General features: G+C 32.5%; 1 protein-coding gene across 1 annotated transcript in view; it reads right to left on the bottom strand.

Moving 5' to 3' along the window:
• LOC143051639 (glutamyl aminopeptidase-like) overlaps positions 1 to 16,685 on the bottom strand; it is a 47,957-nt gene that overhangs the window by 20,716 nt on the left and 10,556 nt on the right. The window contains exons 2-4 of the mRNA XM_076224539.1: positions 2,232 to 2,341; positions 1,250 to 1,419; positions 510 to 630 (exon numbers count right to left, since the gene is read on the bottom strand). Of these exons, the coding sequence (XP_076080654.1) occupies positions 510 to 630; positions 1,250 to 1,419; positions 2,232 to 2,341 (401 nt within the window). The remainder of the gene's footprint in view (positions 1 to 509; positions 631 to 1,249; positions 1,420 to 2,231; positions 2,342 to 16,685) is intronic.

Genomic DNA, 16,685 nt, shown 5'->3' on the forward strand with positions numbered 1-16,685 from the left:
TTATCTAATTGCACGTTTACAGCAAAATACAGTAGTGTGTAGGAAAAAGTAACATCTTTGACTAGCTTGTTTCTTAGCTGAACCGTGATATAATTTATAGGCTAGGTATACTAACCTCTTTTCGAAGTAGTCTAGTGCTACACACAGATACATTGGGTGTCTGTCGGACTAGTCTACTCTTAGAGGAGGGAAAACAATCTAGTCAAAGCTAGTCAAATATATTACCTTTACATACATTGAACACACTCAATGCATTTTGCTGTAGAAATATTTTTTTAAATCTTAATTTTCAACTTTTTTATTGAGATTCTTTATATGTGAAATGTAAACAAAACAGCATATTATTCCTGACAGTGGTAGTCTAAGCTTTTCCCTCAATTTTGAACTTACAGATATCAATGTTTAAACGGTATAGTTCTACGTATATTGTGACACGTCAAGTTGAATATTAGGAATTATGCATCATATTTTATGGTTATGACATTTAACTTAATTTTTGTATAACGCACCTGATTTAGGAACAATGTCGTTAATACCGAAATAATCGGTAAAGTATTCATATATTTCTTCTCCTATCTGTAAGGCGTATTCTGTTTGATTGATCTTCTTAGGTTGTGCCCAAACTCTCAACTGAAACAAAAATGGATATTGTATATCAAGATTTATTTGTACTTTGGTAACAGGTGAGTGCTCAAAGATATTTATGAGGATGAACAACTGAAATTGATACTAGTCTACATCAGTTGTATGGTCACCATCACGAATATGTAGACTTGTACATGTATATATACGATGGTTTCAACTCACTTGGGAGATGTTTTCGTGGTCTAAAATCTGTATATATCAAAAAGCTATATGGTCCGTCAGGGCATACGATATTGTTACAGTGGAGGAAAAACATTACATTTGACTTGATATTTTATAAAGAATATTTGTACCTTTTTTATAAAAAAATCACCTAGTACATTTTATTTAGAAATTAGATAAATATGCGGCAAGAAATGCCGTCTTTTTCTTTTTACAAAAGTTATGAATCTGTATATACGTGAAATATTAGCCACTGGACGTTATTCAACATCCATCAATCAATCTCAACTTAAGATATCTTAAAAATGCTCTCACGCCACATGTTTTGCTTGAGAATAGCATACGTCTACTATGCAAAGGTATAATAATGCATTCCGATTGTTTTAGCACAATTGTTTGCTTGTTTAATAATTATTTTTTTTTTGTCTTTTCTTTTTCAAACCTGATAGCCATCATCAAAAATCTTTTCTTTGTATTGAAATTCAGCAACAATAACTGCTAACAGATAGGTTGACATTCTTGGAGATTTCTTATATTTGACCTTGACATATCCAGGGTCAGAGGTCAAATACTGTACAGTTTCTTCTGGCATGTTACTTAAAGCTGTATATTCTGCAAATAAAAAGTGATTTCAATATTACTTCCTTGTTTACTCTTTCATTTAGATGTTTCAGTAGTTATTAAGAAGTATCTTAAATAACAAGAATGTGTCCATAGAACACGGATGCTCCATCCGCACTATCATTTTCTTTGTTCAGTGGACCGTGAAAATGGGATAAAAACTCTAGTTTGACATTAAAATTAAAAAGATCATATCATAAGGAGCATGTGTACTAAGTTTAAAGTTGATTGAACTTCAACTTCATTAAAAACTACATTTACCAAAATCTTTAACCTGAGGCCGGAGAGACGGACAAACAAACAAACAGACGTACAGAGCAGAAAACAATGACCCTAAATGGTGCATAAAAAATAATTTGCTTTCAAATGGGAAATTCATGTAGTCGCACTGTTTTTGTTTTTTAAAAGTTTCCTACAAATGTTTAGAAGACGTTTTGTGTTTTCCTTGGTTGTGTGTAGTTGTTCAAAACACTACAGGATAGTTGTACATAGATCAATTTCACACGCTTGCATTTCAGTAGAACTTCACATCACACGAGCTTATGAAACTCGCGTGAACTGATTTGATTAAAGTTACACGTAAAATTCACATGAATTTGCAAAATTCAGTCATTTCAATAACATCTTAATTTTCAAATTTCACAAAAATCTTGAAAGAAACGTGAACATATTCATTAGAGTTTCAAGCCTAGGCTCGTTTCGATTGAATTTCACTTAAAGTTTTAATGTGAATATCACGTGAGATTCGTGTGAAATTCACGTGACCAAAATTTGCCTGTGTAAGCCAATCAAATCGAACTTACGTTCTTGGTGTATAATTGTCATACTAAAGGTGGCTTTCATGTCAGGTTCATCTAAACACGGAAACATTTTACGTGCATCTGTAGACTGGAGTTGGGTAGCTGCTAAATATCTAAATAAAAAAAGAGTTTGATAAGTTTCAAAAATAGACTAGTATATATTTGTTTGGGGGCCAGGTGAAGGACGCCTCCGGGTGCGGGAATTTCTCGCTACATTGAAGACCTGTTGGTGACCCTCTGCTGTTGTTTTTTATTTGGTCGGGTTGTTGTCTCTTTGACACATTCCCCATTTCCATTCTCAATTTTATTTTTAAGTAGATTTAATAATTATACATTACGTTTGATAATGCCATTGACATGAGAATGTTAATGTTTCTGGTAAAAATCATGTTTTGTTCCCCTCACCCATTTCTCTCAAAATTTCAACTTAAAAGACTGACTTGCATTTTTGGTTAGTAATACAATTTTTCATTATCCAAAAACTATTTATTGGAAATACACAATTCTTTCACAGTGTTAAGTTTGATTATGATAATTATCAAATTCACTTCTATTTTTCACTTGTATCACATATTTTGGAAATAATACCAGAACGAGATTTCAATGAGACTGCATGAAACCGAAACGTCAGAAGAATACATCCTTAAGGTACAGAAATTACAAGGTAAGATATCGTATCAGCCTATAGTCTTTGTTTGATTAATAGAACTTAGTATGATGGATTAAGATCTTTATAATCTATACTTTGTTATTTAAAACACTGACAGTATATGTAAATTACCTTGAGAGAAACGATGATAATCCGTCGGAAGGGGACGATAAATGGCTGACCCTTGTTAAGAGAGACCAATCATATATCTTGCACGTGAAAGACACCCTGGTACATTCCGAAAAAGAGCAGGCTAATGACACTACAAGGCAGCACTTGCACCCGCAAAATGGAAAGAGATGAATATAAGTTGCTTTAATTTGTGTCCAATCCACTATAAATACATTTATTCAACTAAATTACCCAGCTGTTTTAGTTCCTGTTTTATCTGTTTAAGGATTATAATCGTTATCATGATAGTTTGTTTATAATTTATTCCCCGAGTGGCATTATTTGGTTTCATTTGCTAGTTGTGAAAAATTAAATATTGCAATGGACCATGGAAGAATTATATTGACATTGTACTTCTATATTTGAATTAACAAGCATCTGAATGTCTAGACTAGGGGTGAACCGAAATATTTTAAAACAAAGAAAATTGGAAGATGAAAAGGTACACCTTTCCACTATCTACAGATGAGCCCGCCCCCTTAGCAACACATGGCAACCCAGCATCTTAGGTCAAGCTAATCAACAAAATGGCGGTTATATTATGAACATACCGAAACAACTAACAGATGTTTTCCGAAAAAATTGTCGTATGTTTTCCTAAACAATTAACATATTATGTTTTTTCAAAACAATTCGTGGATGTTTTCCGAAATGATTAACATAAATTATTGTTTTTTTTAGTTGCTGCCTAGTTGACGTGTACTCTAAATTCCCATTACCAAAAAATAAGATAAAAAATGTCACAAAAACATACGAATATGTGGTCTACACGTATCATAGAAAAACCAATTTCGATATGCTCGATTCAAAAGATTCTCAAATTTCAAGTTCGGACATTTTGCTTATAATTTAAATCTCACAATTTGATGACATTTTGAAGACCTAGATTCGGGAATTATTGAAGGATGAATGAAAAGAATCTCGAATAGTTTCGGTTTTTATCGAATTTCTTATACGCTTAATCTCACAATTTCATAGCATGAGACCGACGTTCGAAAAATATTATCAAAGAACATTGGCCTTTTTTTACTGTACCATTTGATGTCCGCAAACAAACTCGGCTAGTAATTGTTCCTTGAAGGACAAAAATTGTGCTGGATTCACTTCCGTAATTACGGAGAATTTATGATAGCTGATCCGTTTTTATGTCTCCTATTATTTAATTCTTGCTGCAATTCTATATTCATTGTACTACGTTAGTTTGTATAGCCTTAGTAGATGCGTATTTATATCAGATGATTATTTTCTTGAACTCTTATATCCACTTAAGATAGGCTATGTTATTACACGAACTTATTAAGTCTGCAAATCGAAAAACGAAGCTAACTATTAATTTCCGTCAATTTAAGTTCAACGAGGTCAGGTTTCTAGTATTAATCAAAGCAAGTGGTTAAATGATCAGTTGCAAAATAAAATCATTATATTATTCTTCCTCAGAATCATTACGTTATCCATATTACTTGTTCCAACATAAAATCATCATCTTATCCATCACCAAAAATCATTCTTTTATCTATCCTCGTCAATCCATCAATCAAAACGGAGTATTGTAAAATAGAACCATAAACCTAACTATAAAAGCAGGATCATAACTACAGTGTGAGATATAATTTGTTTTCAAAAATAATTGGAAAATATTGACGTCTAAATAAATTTGGTTGACTTCGTGATTTATTGATTACGGGATTAATTGATCATGATCGAAGAATATAGCAAGATCAGTAGCCTCCGCTGTCACATTTTAGCAAAATCAAATTTTTAAATATTATGTATAAATTTCACTCGAAGTCAATCGTTAAATACGCGCTTTTAGACGATTTATATTTTGTTTCGTTTTGACTGAAATTGTATTGGATCTCCCCCACGCCCCCCCCCCACCCGTTTTTTAAAAGGTTTACTGAATTTAACATTTGTTAAAGTCGCAATAGGTCATGGCATTGTATAGCAAATTCCCTATATATTGCATGTTTTTTACAAGCCTCCAATAACATCATACATCATGCCCCGCCTACCTATTGATTGTAAATGTCAATCTTAATTACAATGCTCGAGGAAACATTTATCCAAGCAAGCAACCAAACCTAACCCTTAACCTACATTCATTTGGAAAATAACTCTAAATATTTCACATGCAAACAATTGAAGTTAGGTTTTTGCTTTAAGTAAAAACTAAATGCCATAGATAAATACGAACTAATCAGTTCCTTAATGGAATATTGAAGAGACCAACATGTGTTTAAAGCTAAATACTGTTAAATCTTAATCATCATTTTTACTTAGATCTTCAGTATGACACAGGACTTGTCCTTCAAATATACTGTAATTAGTTTTTTGCTTTATCTACATGATCTGTAAGGATGTTCGCCCCTCTATTAGGGCCGACATCATAAGATCGATATAGGATATATCTGACCAAATGTCGAAAAGAAGAGTAGCGAATATCTTTAAAACGTAACTTTAAGTTGATATTATAAGTTGTTGAATTGTTTATTATATGTTTTCGTTAAATATAAAATTAAAGATAACTTGATTAAGTATTTATATACTGAAAAATTGCACTAAAATGAATGGCAGTATTACTACTACTGGTCTTCACTCTTTGTCATAGAAATCGTACAACTACCCGAGTTTGCTTTAGGCATTTTGAATTTACGAGAATTTTCCAAAACATGGTTTCTCAATGAAATAAACATAATAGTTCTTGAAAAAATGGTCATTATCGTGATACATGGACTGCCCGTAGGACAGTGGTATTGACTGCGACAGCGATAATGACCTCGCCTTTGGCTCAGTCATTATCACTATCTTAGTCAATACCACTGTCCTGTGGGCAGTCCATATATCACGATAATGACCAGTTTTTCAAGAACTATTATATAATTATATTACGCCCATCTCCGATTGCTCCGATAGAACTCGCAAACTTATTTTACTTAGTTACACTGACTCTTTCAGTGTTGTGCATTCTTATTGTCCACATAACAACATTTTTTCGTTGTTAACTAGAGCATGGATTTGTATAGTAATATATACTATACAAATCCTTGACTAGAGTAAAAGAATAGCAATTATAGTGCATTTAAAAAAACAAGAAGTGATCTGCTGTCGCAAATTTATTTTAACATAGGACGCGGAGATGCTCGTCCAGTACAGCACGGCCGACACTCGGCTAACCGAGAGATTGGTCGGTTAATCTATATTGAGTATGCGGCTATATGGGCGATTGGTCTGTTAATAGGGTTGGTTATACGTCTGTTAAGAGTAAAACGCTTAATTTAATGTTAAACTCTATTAAATATACAGATTTTTGACATGTTATAAGAACAAAATCAAAAAAAGAAAAGTGTCTGACAAAATGATATCTATCATAGAACATTTTGCACTTGTAAAAACATTTCTTAGTCTGCGCAGTTTTCAGTAAAACTAAAAGGCGTCGCGCATGTATGTAGTATCTATCTTATACGCATAGCAATTTTTTTAATAACAGGCGAAACAAACACATTTAGATATCATTTAAAGAACAAAAAATAGTACTGTGATCTTAAAAAATAAATTGACAGTAGTAAATATTTCATAATTGTAAAAAAACGTGAATAATACCACGTTTTAGTGAAAATTATGGGAATAAAGTCTGTTAATGGGTTGGACAATTGAAATTGTGTCAGTTAAGAGTTATTTAGCCACGACAATAATTTTGCTACCTTTATATTTTCCCCTTAAAAAATTTAAGAACGAGATGTTCCTGAGTAAACAAAAATGACATGACGGTGCCACAGTACCCTAGAAAGAGCATTTTTATTTTGACTTTCTTTGCATTTTATTGAAGGGTGTGTCACTTCAATATAAAGTGATATGGATTGGCCTCTGGAATATGCATGAATTTTTTATTGACGTTTTCAATCAGCCTTACTTTTTGTGTCTGTTCGAAGTAGCACGTTGTCAATTCCGACTGAAAGTGTCTTTCTAATACAAGACAGGGTACATATAACGTGTTCTCGTTCACATTTGAACATGATATTCGTCACTGGACGTTAAACCCTAATTCGTCAGCATCATCCAATTGGTTCTTTTCTTCTATTACTTAATCATATGTTGTTTACAAATCACTCTAAAGAAGTAAACGGAAAGGAGCGAATGCAGCTACATTTGGTTATTTTAAGTTTCAATTCATTTTATTCCGTTTAGTTCCTTTCTACATAAGTGCGGAGGAGAACTACAGTTGTCTATGGTGGCCGGTGAAGTCCATTTCGCGTTTTCGCGATTTCGCCTTTCATATTCTATAGGGCGAAAACGCAAAATCGCGAAAAGTGAAATCGCGAAGTCGAAAACGCGTAAACGCGAAGTCGAAAACGAGAAATTCGTTTCGCGTTTTTGACTTCGCAATTTCGCGTTTTTGCCATATAGAATATGTAAGGCGAAAACGCTAAAGTGCTAAAACGCAAAATGGCACTAACCTGCCACCATAGGTGTCCGCATGTAAACTTCTAGAATTTGTCACCAATATAAGTACATCGCAATCCGTTACTGTTTCAAAAGCCATCGGTGTTTCATGTGTGTATTCTTAAACAAGTATTATTTTTCTCTAGTTTTTAGCAATGAATCACTCTCTACTGTCCTTATATATTATTCTATATTCTTCGTTTCCATCCAGATTCTCGTGTATACCATGAGGGTCCGGATTGGGGGTATTGTTTATTTCTATATTCTTTAAATTGTTATGTAATTTTTTTCTACATTTTATTTATCTTACTCATTATTCTTTCTTTATTTTTCATATTTTGTCATCCCAATATATTTTACTTACTGATGTTTAGTTACATTACGACGTTTATCTCTGATTTATATACTGGTTACCAATGTAGATGACAAATTAGTGTCATTCAATGAAAATTAAACAGATTCAACATGATATATGCGATCATTCTTGTATAAAATTAATATTACTTCAATATTACACTTTTTGAAACCATTTTTATCAATTTTCAATTTCATGTGTTGTTTCCGTATATGTAATGTTTCATTGCTCATGTGTTGTTTTCGTATATTTTAGCCGCTCGTCTTGAGCCTACTCATTTGATGCGATAACACCCCATATAGCAATAAAATTATACTTTTATTGCCATTCATAACTCTTAACAGACCAATTAACAGACCGGGTTTTATACATCCGACCCATTAACAGACCAGGTTTTAAATAAAGATTGATTTATGTCACCAAAATACAGATTTTCGTGTAGATTTTTTACACAATGATATCAATATGGTTAACAAACATAATGCATTTCTTTTTTCGATGTTCAAAATACTGAATGCAAGTAAATTTAATCAATGTGTCATTTTGTGTACATTTTATGTGTGTAAAATGTGTATAAATTTATAGATGAGTAACCCGCCTTTTCATTTTATAGATCGTACATCGAAGCTAGAAAAATAATAATTACACCATTGAATTCAGTACGTTGAATTGTTTTGTTAGACATAAATACTTTTTATGATGAAAATATATTTAGAAAGTTATACAATGAAACATGCTGAACTTTCAATGATTTTCTCGATAACACCTGATTAACAGACTTTAGCCAACCCGATTAACAGACCAACCGCCAATATAGCCGCATACTCAATATAGATTAACCGACCAATCTCTCGGTTAGCCGAGTGTCGGCCGTGTACAGTACTAATATTATACTACAATATCATGACCGACTTTTGATACCGGAGTTTATATTTTTTCGACAGGTTACCTAATGTTTGGTAGGACATCCCGGGTATCAGTCTACTACAGAGTAGGTTGCCTATAGAAAATTAATATCATCTTGGGGCATAAGTTTATAATGTATAGTTGTGAAATATATATATATATATATACATGTATATGTATTTTTAAAATCATGTGAACGTCTCAAGGTGATGATCCGGTGGTTGGATTACCCCTTGAAAATAATAGAAATCGCGCCTGCAGCGGTAGAAGATATTTCGATCAAAAATAAAACAAATTGTTTCAAGTAGCAGACTGAATTCACACCATATATCATTGTAAAAATTGCAAGTAGTTCTATGTTTACACCGCCCAACTTAAAATCAATTTGCTGTTTGAAATTCTGATGTTGTAACTGCGGTAATGTTAATCATCATTCTATTATCTTTTAATTGTAATCGTTCTGTATTTTTCGCGAAGAAAATTTCATGGTAACATTCTTATACAAAAGAAAAAAAAACATGAACAATTAGCAAGTTTGTTTAAGCTGACATCGCCTGTTATTGTTTAATTACTCAATAACTAGAAGTTAATGGGGGTGTAAACAAGCGTGTTTCTTTGCATAACATGTGTATGCAATTGAACTGAAGTAGACCCTTAAAGACTAATTACCCTCTTTATTCTTTATCGACATAACTGAGGCTCTAGAGGGGGATCTGTATTTCTTAATTCTTCAATCATTTTAGTCATAACTTTATTCTTTATAGATTTTGACCCTTATAATACACTATTCGAAAATTTTACCATTAATTATTTATTATTTATTCTTCATCTTTTAGCACCCCATTATTTTCTATTCTATTTTGACTTTTGTTGTTGTTTCTCTTGTGTATTTTTTCTAACCCAATTTATGTTGAATTGACCTATTATTATGTTAAACCCTCATTACTGCTTTTTGAAATATTGTTTTCATTATTTGTTCTTTTACATAGTAGATGTCGAATTTATATCTTTAAGTTCGAGACAAAGGTCTCTCGGATTTTGTTTAAAATAGTTCGAGACAGAACAAACCATGGCAGGCAAATAGTTTGCAGGTTGCTTACCTGTAGTTTGTCACTAGTATTTGAGAGCCAAAATGGCTGCCAAGATTTTGACAGTGGTTTGACCTCTTGAACTAGACATCTTTTGTTCTTATTTACGTTGTAAGTGTCAGTTTCAGTTGTCTACCCAATTAGTTACTGATTTGATTTTGGGGCGTTTGAACGCCACTTTTTAGCACCGCATTTAGGCTATTTCGTGGCGGCCAGTTTTTATTGGTGGAGGAAGCCGGAATGCCCGGAGAAAACCACCGACCTTCGAAAGGAAAACAGACAATCCTAGTCAATTATGATTGAAGTCGAGTGCACCCGCATCCGTGGGGTTCGAACTCACAACCCCAAGCAGTGTTGACTGGCCAGTGGTTACAGTAGTGAGTACTTAGACCACTCGGCCACCGAGGCCCCTCCACTAGCAACTAAGCATATGCCCCAGGCTGATTTTTTTTATTCCTACCAGCAGGTATTTTCAAATTAAAAGACAAGTAAGAAAAAATATTGGCCTAAGGACGAGTGGTTTTATGTGTTTCTATGTGTCTTTATTCTTCGATGTTTTATGTCTCGTGTCTCTATACATGTACTTCGTAAGATGTGTCCCTTATGATCTATTATTTATGTTTTAGAATATAATCATTCTCAGTGGCGGATCCAGCCATTTCAAAAAGGTGGGGTTCCAACTATATGCTCCCATTCAAATGCATTGATCGTCCCAAAAAAAGGGGGGGGGTCCAACCCCCGGATCCCTCTCTGGATCCGCCACTGATTCTCTAGTATTCCTATTTGTTTTGGGTCTTAACATAAGCATGACAGCGGTGCATTATATAAATCATTTGCATTAGTAAATGTATTTAAAATCAGTTATTTTTTAGTCATTAGATATAGGAAGATGAAGTGTGAGTGCCAATGAGACAACTCTCCATCCGAATAACATTTTATAAAAGTAAACCATAATAGGTTATATTTATTATGAAAATTAATAAAATTAGAATCATTTATATCTATACATAAATTTTATTTATATCAATTTATTTTTACCTGAGTTTACCTGTAAAATAGATGCGCGCAAATGTAATTAAAAGCTGCGCGTAGACGTAAACAATATTAATCCCAAATGCCATGTGCCCCAGGGCAGACACCTGTTTTATGTTCCCTCTGAATGAATGTTATAGATTATCATCACCGTACAACATACAAAGTATTTCCCCCCAAACAATCGCCTTTTTGTAGGATGTAAAAAACGCCGAAATGAAATAACGTTACGTCATTGGTTGAATTTTCATTGTTTATGACGTTTTTAACTAATCACCACGTTGTGATATACGTACGCTTTTTAAAATATTACCCATAATGCATAAGATTCTGTAACATGGAATTATATGAAACAGTATGACTACATATGAATGTAATCAGTTGGAATAAACCCCCTTAAGGATGTTCACCTCTGAGGAGCCAAAAATTTCTAGAATTAAACTTTTTTTCTAAACCTGATTTTTTGGTTTATATGACTGTAAAATAATAGTTGGTGTAGAAAAAAAAAACATATGGCGGTGCACTTCTTTTTTTGCTGAAAGTACCCAATTTTGATGATTTTTCCATTTTTCATAACTTTTTACCCATTTTTGGGCTATTATCGTTAAAAAAAATCACAGCTCCACAATTAAACTTTTTTCATACTCTCTATAAAGATGAAGTGGACCAATCTGAATAAATTCAACTAAAAAAAAACTATAGGTAGGTGTTAATATAAGAAAGTTTTATCATATTTTGAATCTTTTTCGTGTCAAATTTACCATGTTGTCAATTTTGTAAATTTGTGATTTTTCTCTGTTTAAAGAACAAAATGCATATTATTTCAACTTCCTTGTTATAAATGATTGAAAAAAATACATATCTAAGAAATTTGAAAAGAAAAAGTTATATGGGAGGTTTATATTTCTGGTAAAATCATTTTTTGTACTCCTCACCCATTTTTCCCAAAATTTTACTAAAAAAGACTGACTTGATTCTTTCACAGAGTTATAATAGGTTTGATTATGATAATTATCAAATTAATTGCTATTTTCCACTTGTATCACATGTTTTGGATATATTTTCAGAACGAGATTTCAATGAGACTGAATGAGACTGAAATGTCAGAAGAATACAAAAATGTACATCCTTAAATCTCTTTAGTGACATTAGGTACACCGGAGGGTAAGCATATCCTTCCTACTACGGTATTAGGGGAAGGGGGAGATCATACAAAATATGTTTAACCCCGCCGAATTTATACGCCTGTCCCAAGTCAGGAGCCTCTTATCTTTGTTATCCTTGTATATTTTTTTTTATTTTAGTTCATTTAAATGTTTTGGAGTTAAGTGTTAAGTCCACAATTCTATTTAGGGGCCACCCCGGGTCCGGGATTGTCTCGGTCATAGAAGACCCATTGGTGGGCTTCGGCTGTTGTCTACTTTTGTAGGGTTGTTGTCTCTTTTACATATATTCCCCGTTTTCATTCTCAACTATGCTATCTTCATAGAAAGTGTCACTAGAATAGAATAGAATAGAATAGAATAGAATAGAATAGAATAGAATAATAGAATAGAATAGAATAGAATAGAATAGAATAGAATAGAATAGACTAGACACTAGACTAGACTAGAATAGAATAGAATAGAATAGAATAGAATAGAATAGAATAGACTAGACACTAGACTAGACTAGACTAGACTAGACTAGACTAGACTAGACTAGACTAGACTAGACTAGACTAGACTAGACTAGACTAGACTAGACTAGACTAGACTAGACTAGACTAGACTAGACTAGACTAGACTAGACTAGACTAGACTAGACTAGACTAGACTAGACTAGACTAGACTAGACTAGACTAGACTAGACTAGACTAGACTAGACTAGACTAGACTAGACTAGAATAGAATAGAATACTAGAATAGACTAGACTAGAATACAATACAATACAATACAATACAATACAATACAATACAATACAATACAATACAATACAATACAATACAACACAACAGAATAGAATAGAATAGAATAGAATAGAATAGAATAGAATAGAATAGAATACAATACAATACAATACAATACAATACAATACAATACAATACAATACAATACAATACAATACAATACAATACAATACAATACAATACAATACAATACAATACAATACAATACAATACAATACAATACAATACAATTAGAATAGAATTAGAATAGAATAGAATAGAATAGAATATTTTTATTTCCCAAATTATAGAATAGAATAGAATAGAATATTTTTATTTCCCAAATTACAGGGCCAATAAAGGGCATAAAATCAGATACAATTGATTTACATAATTGGTAACAACAACAATAATACAGGCATATACATTATATATTTGGAATATAAGCTTTGGTCAGAATCAAGCTTAAACCACAAATATATTTTGAATAAACGAATACTAAAATTACATTATATAGAATAGAATAGAATAGAATAGAATAGAATAGAATAGAATAGAATAGAATAGAATAATAGAATAGAATAGAATAGAATAGAATAGAATAGAATAGAATAGACAATAGAATAGACTAGACTAGACTAGACTAGACTAGACTAGACTAGACTAGTCTAGAATAGACTAGACTAGACTAGACTAGACTAGAATAGAATAGAATAGAATACAATACAATAGAATACAATACAATAGAATACAATAGAATACAATACAATACAATACAATACAATACAATACAATACAATAGAATAGAATAGAATAGAATAGAATAGAATAGAATATAATAGAATACAATACAATACAATACAATACAATACAATACAATACAATACAATACAATGCAATACAATACAATACAATACAATACAATACAATACAATTAGAATAGAATTAGAATAGAATAGAATAGAATAGAATATTTTTATTTCCCAAATTATAGAATAGAATAGAATAGAATATTTTTATTTCCCAAATTACAGGGCCAATAAAGGGCATAAAATCAGATACAATTGATTTACATAATTGGTAACAACAACAATAATACAGGCATATACATTATATATTTGGAATATAAGCTTTGGTCAGAATCAAGCTTAAACCACAAATATATTTTGAATAAACGAATAATAGAATAGAATAGAATAGAATAGAATAGAATAGAATAGAATAGAATAGAATAGAATAGAATAGAATAAATAGAATAGAATAGAATAGAATAGAATAGAATAGAATAGAATAGAATAGAATATTTTTATTTCCCAAATTATAGAATAGAATAGAATAGAATAGAATAGAATAGAATAGAATATTTTTATTTCCCAAATTACAGGGCCAATAAAGGGCATAAAATCAGATACAATTGATTTACATAATTGGTAACAACAACAACAATACAGGCATATACATTATATATTTGGAATATAAGCTTTGGTCAGAATCAAGCTTAAACCACAAATATATTTTGAATAAACGAATAATAAAATTACATTATATATGTATTTATTCTCAAATGTTAACTTGTCTTAGTGTCAGTGTTCATACCTGATCTCCTTAATTTAACATGTTCAAAACAGTCACAAATATAACAGCCCAGTTTTTCCATAAGAGGAACATTCTCGTGGGTCAAGAGCCATACGAATTTAAAAGATAGTTATTGAAATTTATAAAATTATAACAATTGTTAGAAATAACTGGAAAAAAATCGTCCCTTTGAATATCATAAAGAGGGCATTCTAATAAAAAATGAATATATTAAATACATTGCATATAATACTTTGCATAGGCGGATCCGGGGGGGGGGGGTAGGGGCTGGGGGCCAGGGCCCCCCTTTGGTGGAAAAAAATTGGTTGATTATATAGGGCATCACTGAAGCATGACTCGAGCGGGCGAAAACCCGCACCCCCCCCCCCTTTTAGAAAAAGTTCTGATTGATTGATTGTTTGATTGATTGATGGTTGCTTAACGTCCAGTGGCAAATATTTCATGCATATTCAGGACGAGAACAAGTTCACAATAATCACAATAGGTAGGTTGATACAATAGAGGCCATCTGGGATGATGGTCGGGGAAATTTGGACTGCCACTGGAAAATGAGGGTATATTGGATAGGGATAGAAATTTTGCCTTGCAATAGGCCACCTACGGACCCCTCAAAGAGTTGTTGCAAGTGTTCTTAACGTGCGTGGCACTCTCTTTACACGAGGCATCGGATTTAACGTCCCCCTTCTGACCGGACGTGACTGCGAATTTGATACATCCCGCACAGCCAAATGGACGCCCCACTTCCGCAAGCGTTTTACTGCCGGTCCGGAGAAGACCAAGTGACCATATTTCTATACCCCAGTCACCCTTGGGGTTGAGGAAAAAGTTCTGGATCCGCTACTGCTTTGTAAATGATTGAGGATTAATTTTGTTTGCGTATAATTTTGAAACACATAATTACCGCAGATTAGATAAGACATTTTAAATGTTGCATAGCAGGTTGCAACATTACGTGCTTGACAGATAAACAAAATACATCTGTCTATTGTCATAACTGTAACTTGTAACGCGCGTTAATTACTTCAAATGATCATGTGTATGACGTCATAGATATCGTCTGCTTGATTTAAGGCACAGTAAACTGTCAGATATTTATGCCCTACAATACTATCTCTAGATTTAAATGTTTGCAGTGTTATTAACAACACATTTGCATGCCTGAGGTGTATGCTAACTATGAGGAATGTCGTAAAGTACTTTAACGACTCACTTTCTTCTTTCTGCAAATTTTTGATGAAAGTTGGACATAATGTCTTCAAAAATCTGGATGTATTCTGGTTAAAAGTTCCAAAGCGAAGAACGTTAACAAACGGACAATCAAAACTCATTAACTGCAGTGCATACAAAAAGATCATTAGAAACTCGAAAAATAACGAAAACGTACGTTCTATAAATTACTACGTAGAAATGAAAACTAAGCAACAGAGAACCCAACCAAAAACCCGATTCCAAGTGCACGGGGGGGGGGGGGGGGGGGTAACTTCCTATTATTGGGTATACGGGGATGTGCCAAAAATATGGGTCATAATTTTACGAGATTTTATATAAAAATTGGCCTCCTTTTTAATGACATCCTATATTAAAATGCATTTACGTTTGATAACTGTATATTGATTTGGGATATGATCTACATATCATATGAGCCAGTCCATGCGAAAAGGTACAAAAAGTCCTTTTGGTAAACTTTACAGGACACGTTATCAAAGTTTGTTATAGTATTTTTGAAAAACGATTTTATCCGAAAAAAAATGACATTAATGTAAACATTCATAAGATTGTCAATTCTATCCCGAATTTGTCAACTAAAACCGAAAAAGACGTAGAAATATCTGAATTTTTGGTATTTGAGCAAGTGTAAAATCATTTGTTCCCCGGACTAATGCTATACCGACCAGAAACTACAAAAAAATATGACACTACAGAGACAAAAGTCAATAATTTCCGTCAGTTCTACAGGTTTAAAGAAAGGAAGACAACATTAAAAGATGAGGGAAAATGCAAAAACTATGATATCTTGTGTTTTAGAAATTGAAATTTAAGTTAAGTTAAGTTAAGTTATTTAATATTATATAAATCAACCTTAGTTGCACGGTTAAGTTAAGTTATTTAATATTATATAAATCAACCTTAGTTGCACGGTTAAGTTAAGTTAAGTTATTTAATATTATATAAATCAACCTTAGTTGCACGGGATTCGAACCGTTGCCCGGTTAGATTGCATTGATATCCGCATCGTAAGCGAGAGCCTTATCCCCACTGCTACCAGGTTTAACGTTATCAATTGGCAAATCA

Source organism: Mytilus galloprovincialis, chromosome 11, assembly GCF_965363235.1.
Source record: "Mytilus galloprovincialis chromosome 11, xbMytGall1.hap1.1, whole genome shotgun sequence".
Taxonomy (NCBI): domain Eukaryota; kingdom Metazoa; phylum Mollusca; class Bivalvia; order Mytilida; family Mytilidae; genus Mytilus; species Mytilus galloprovincialis.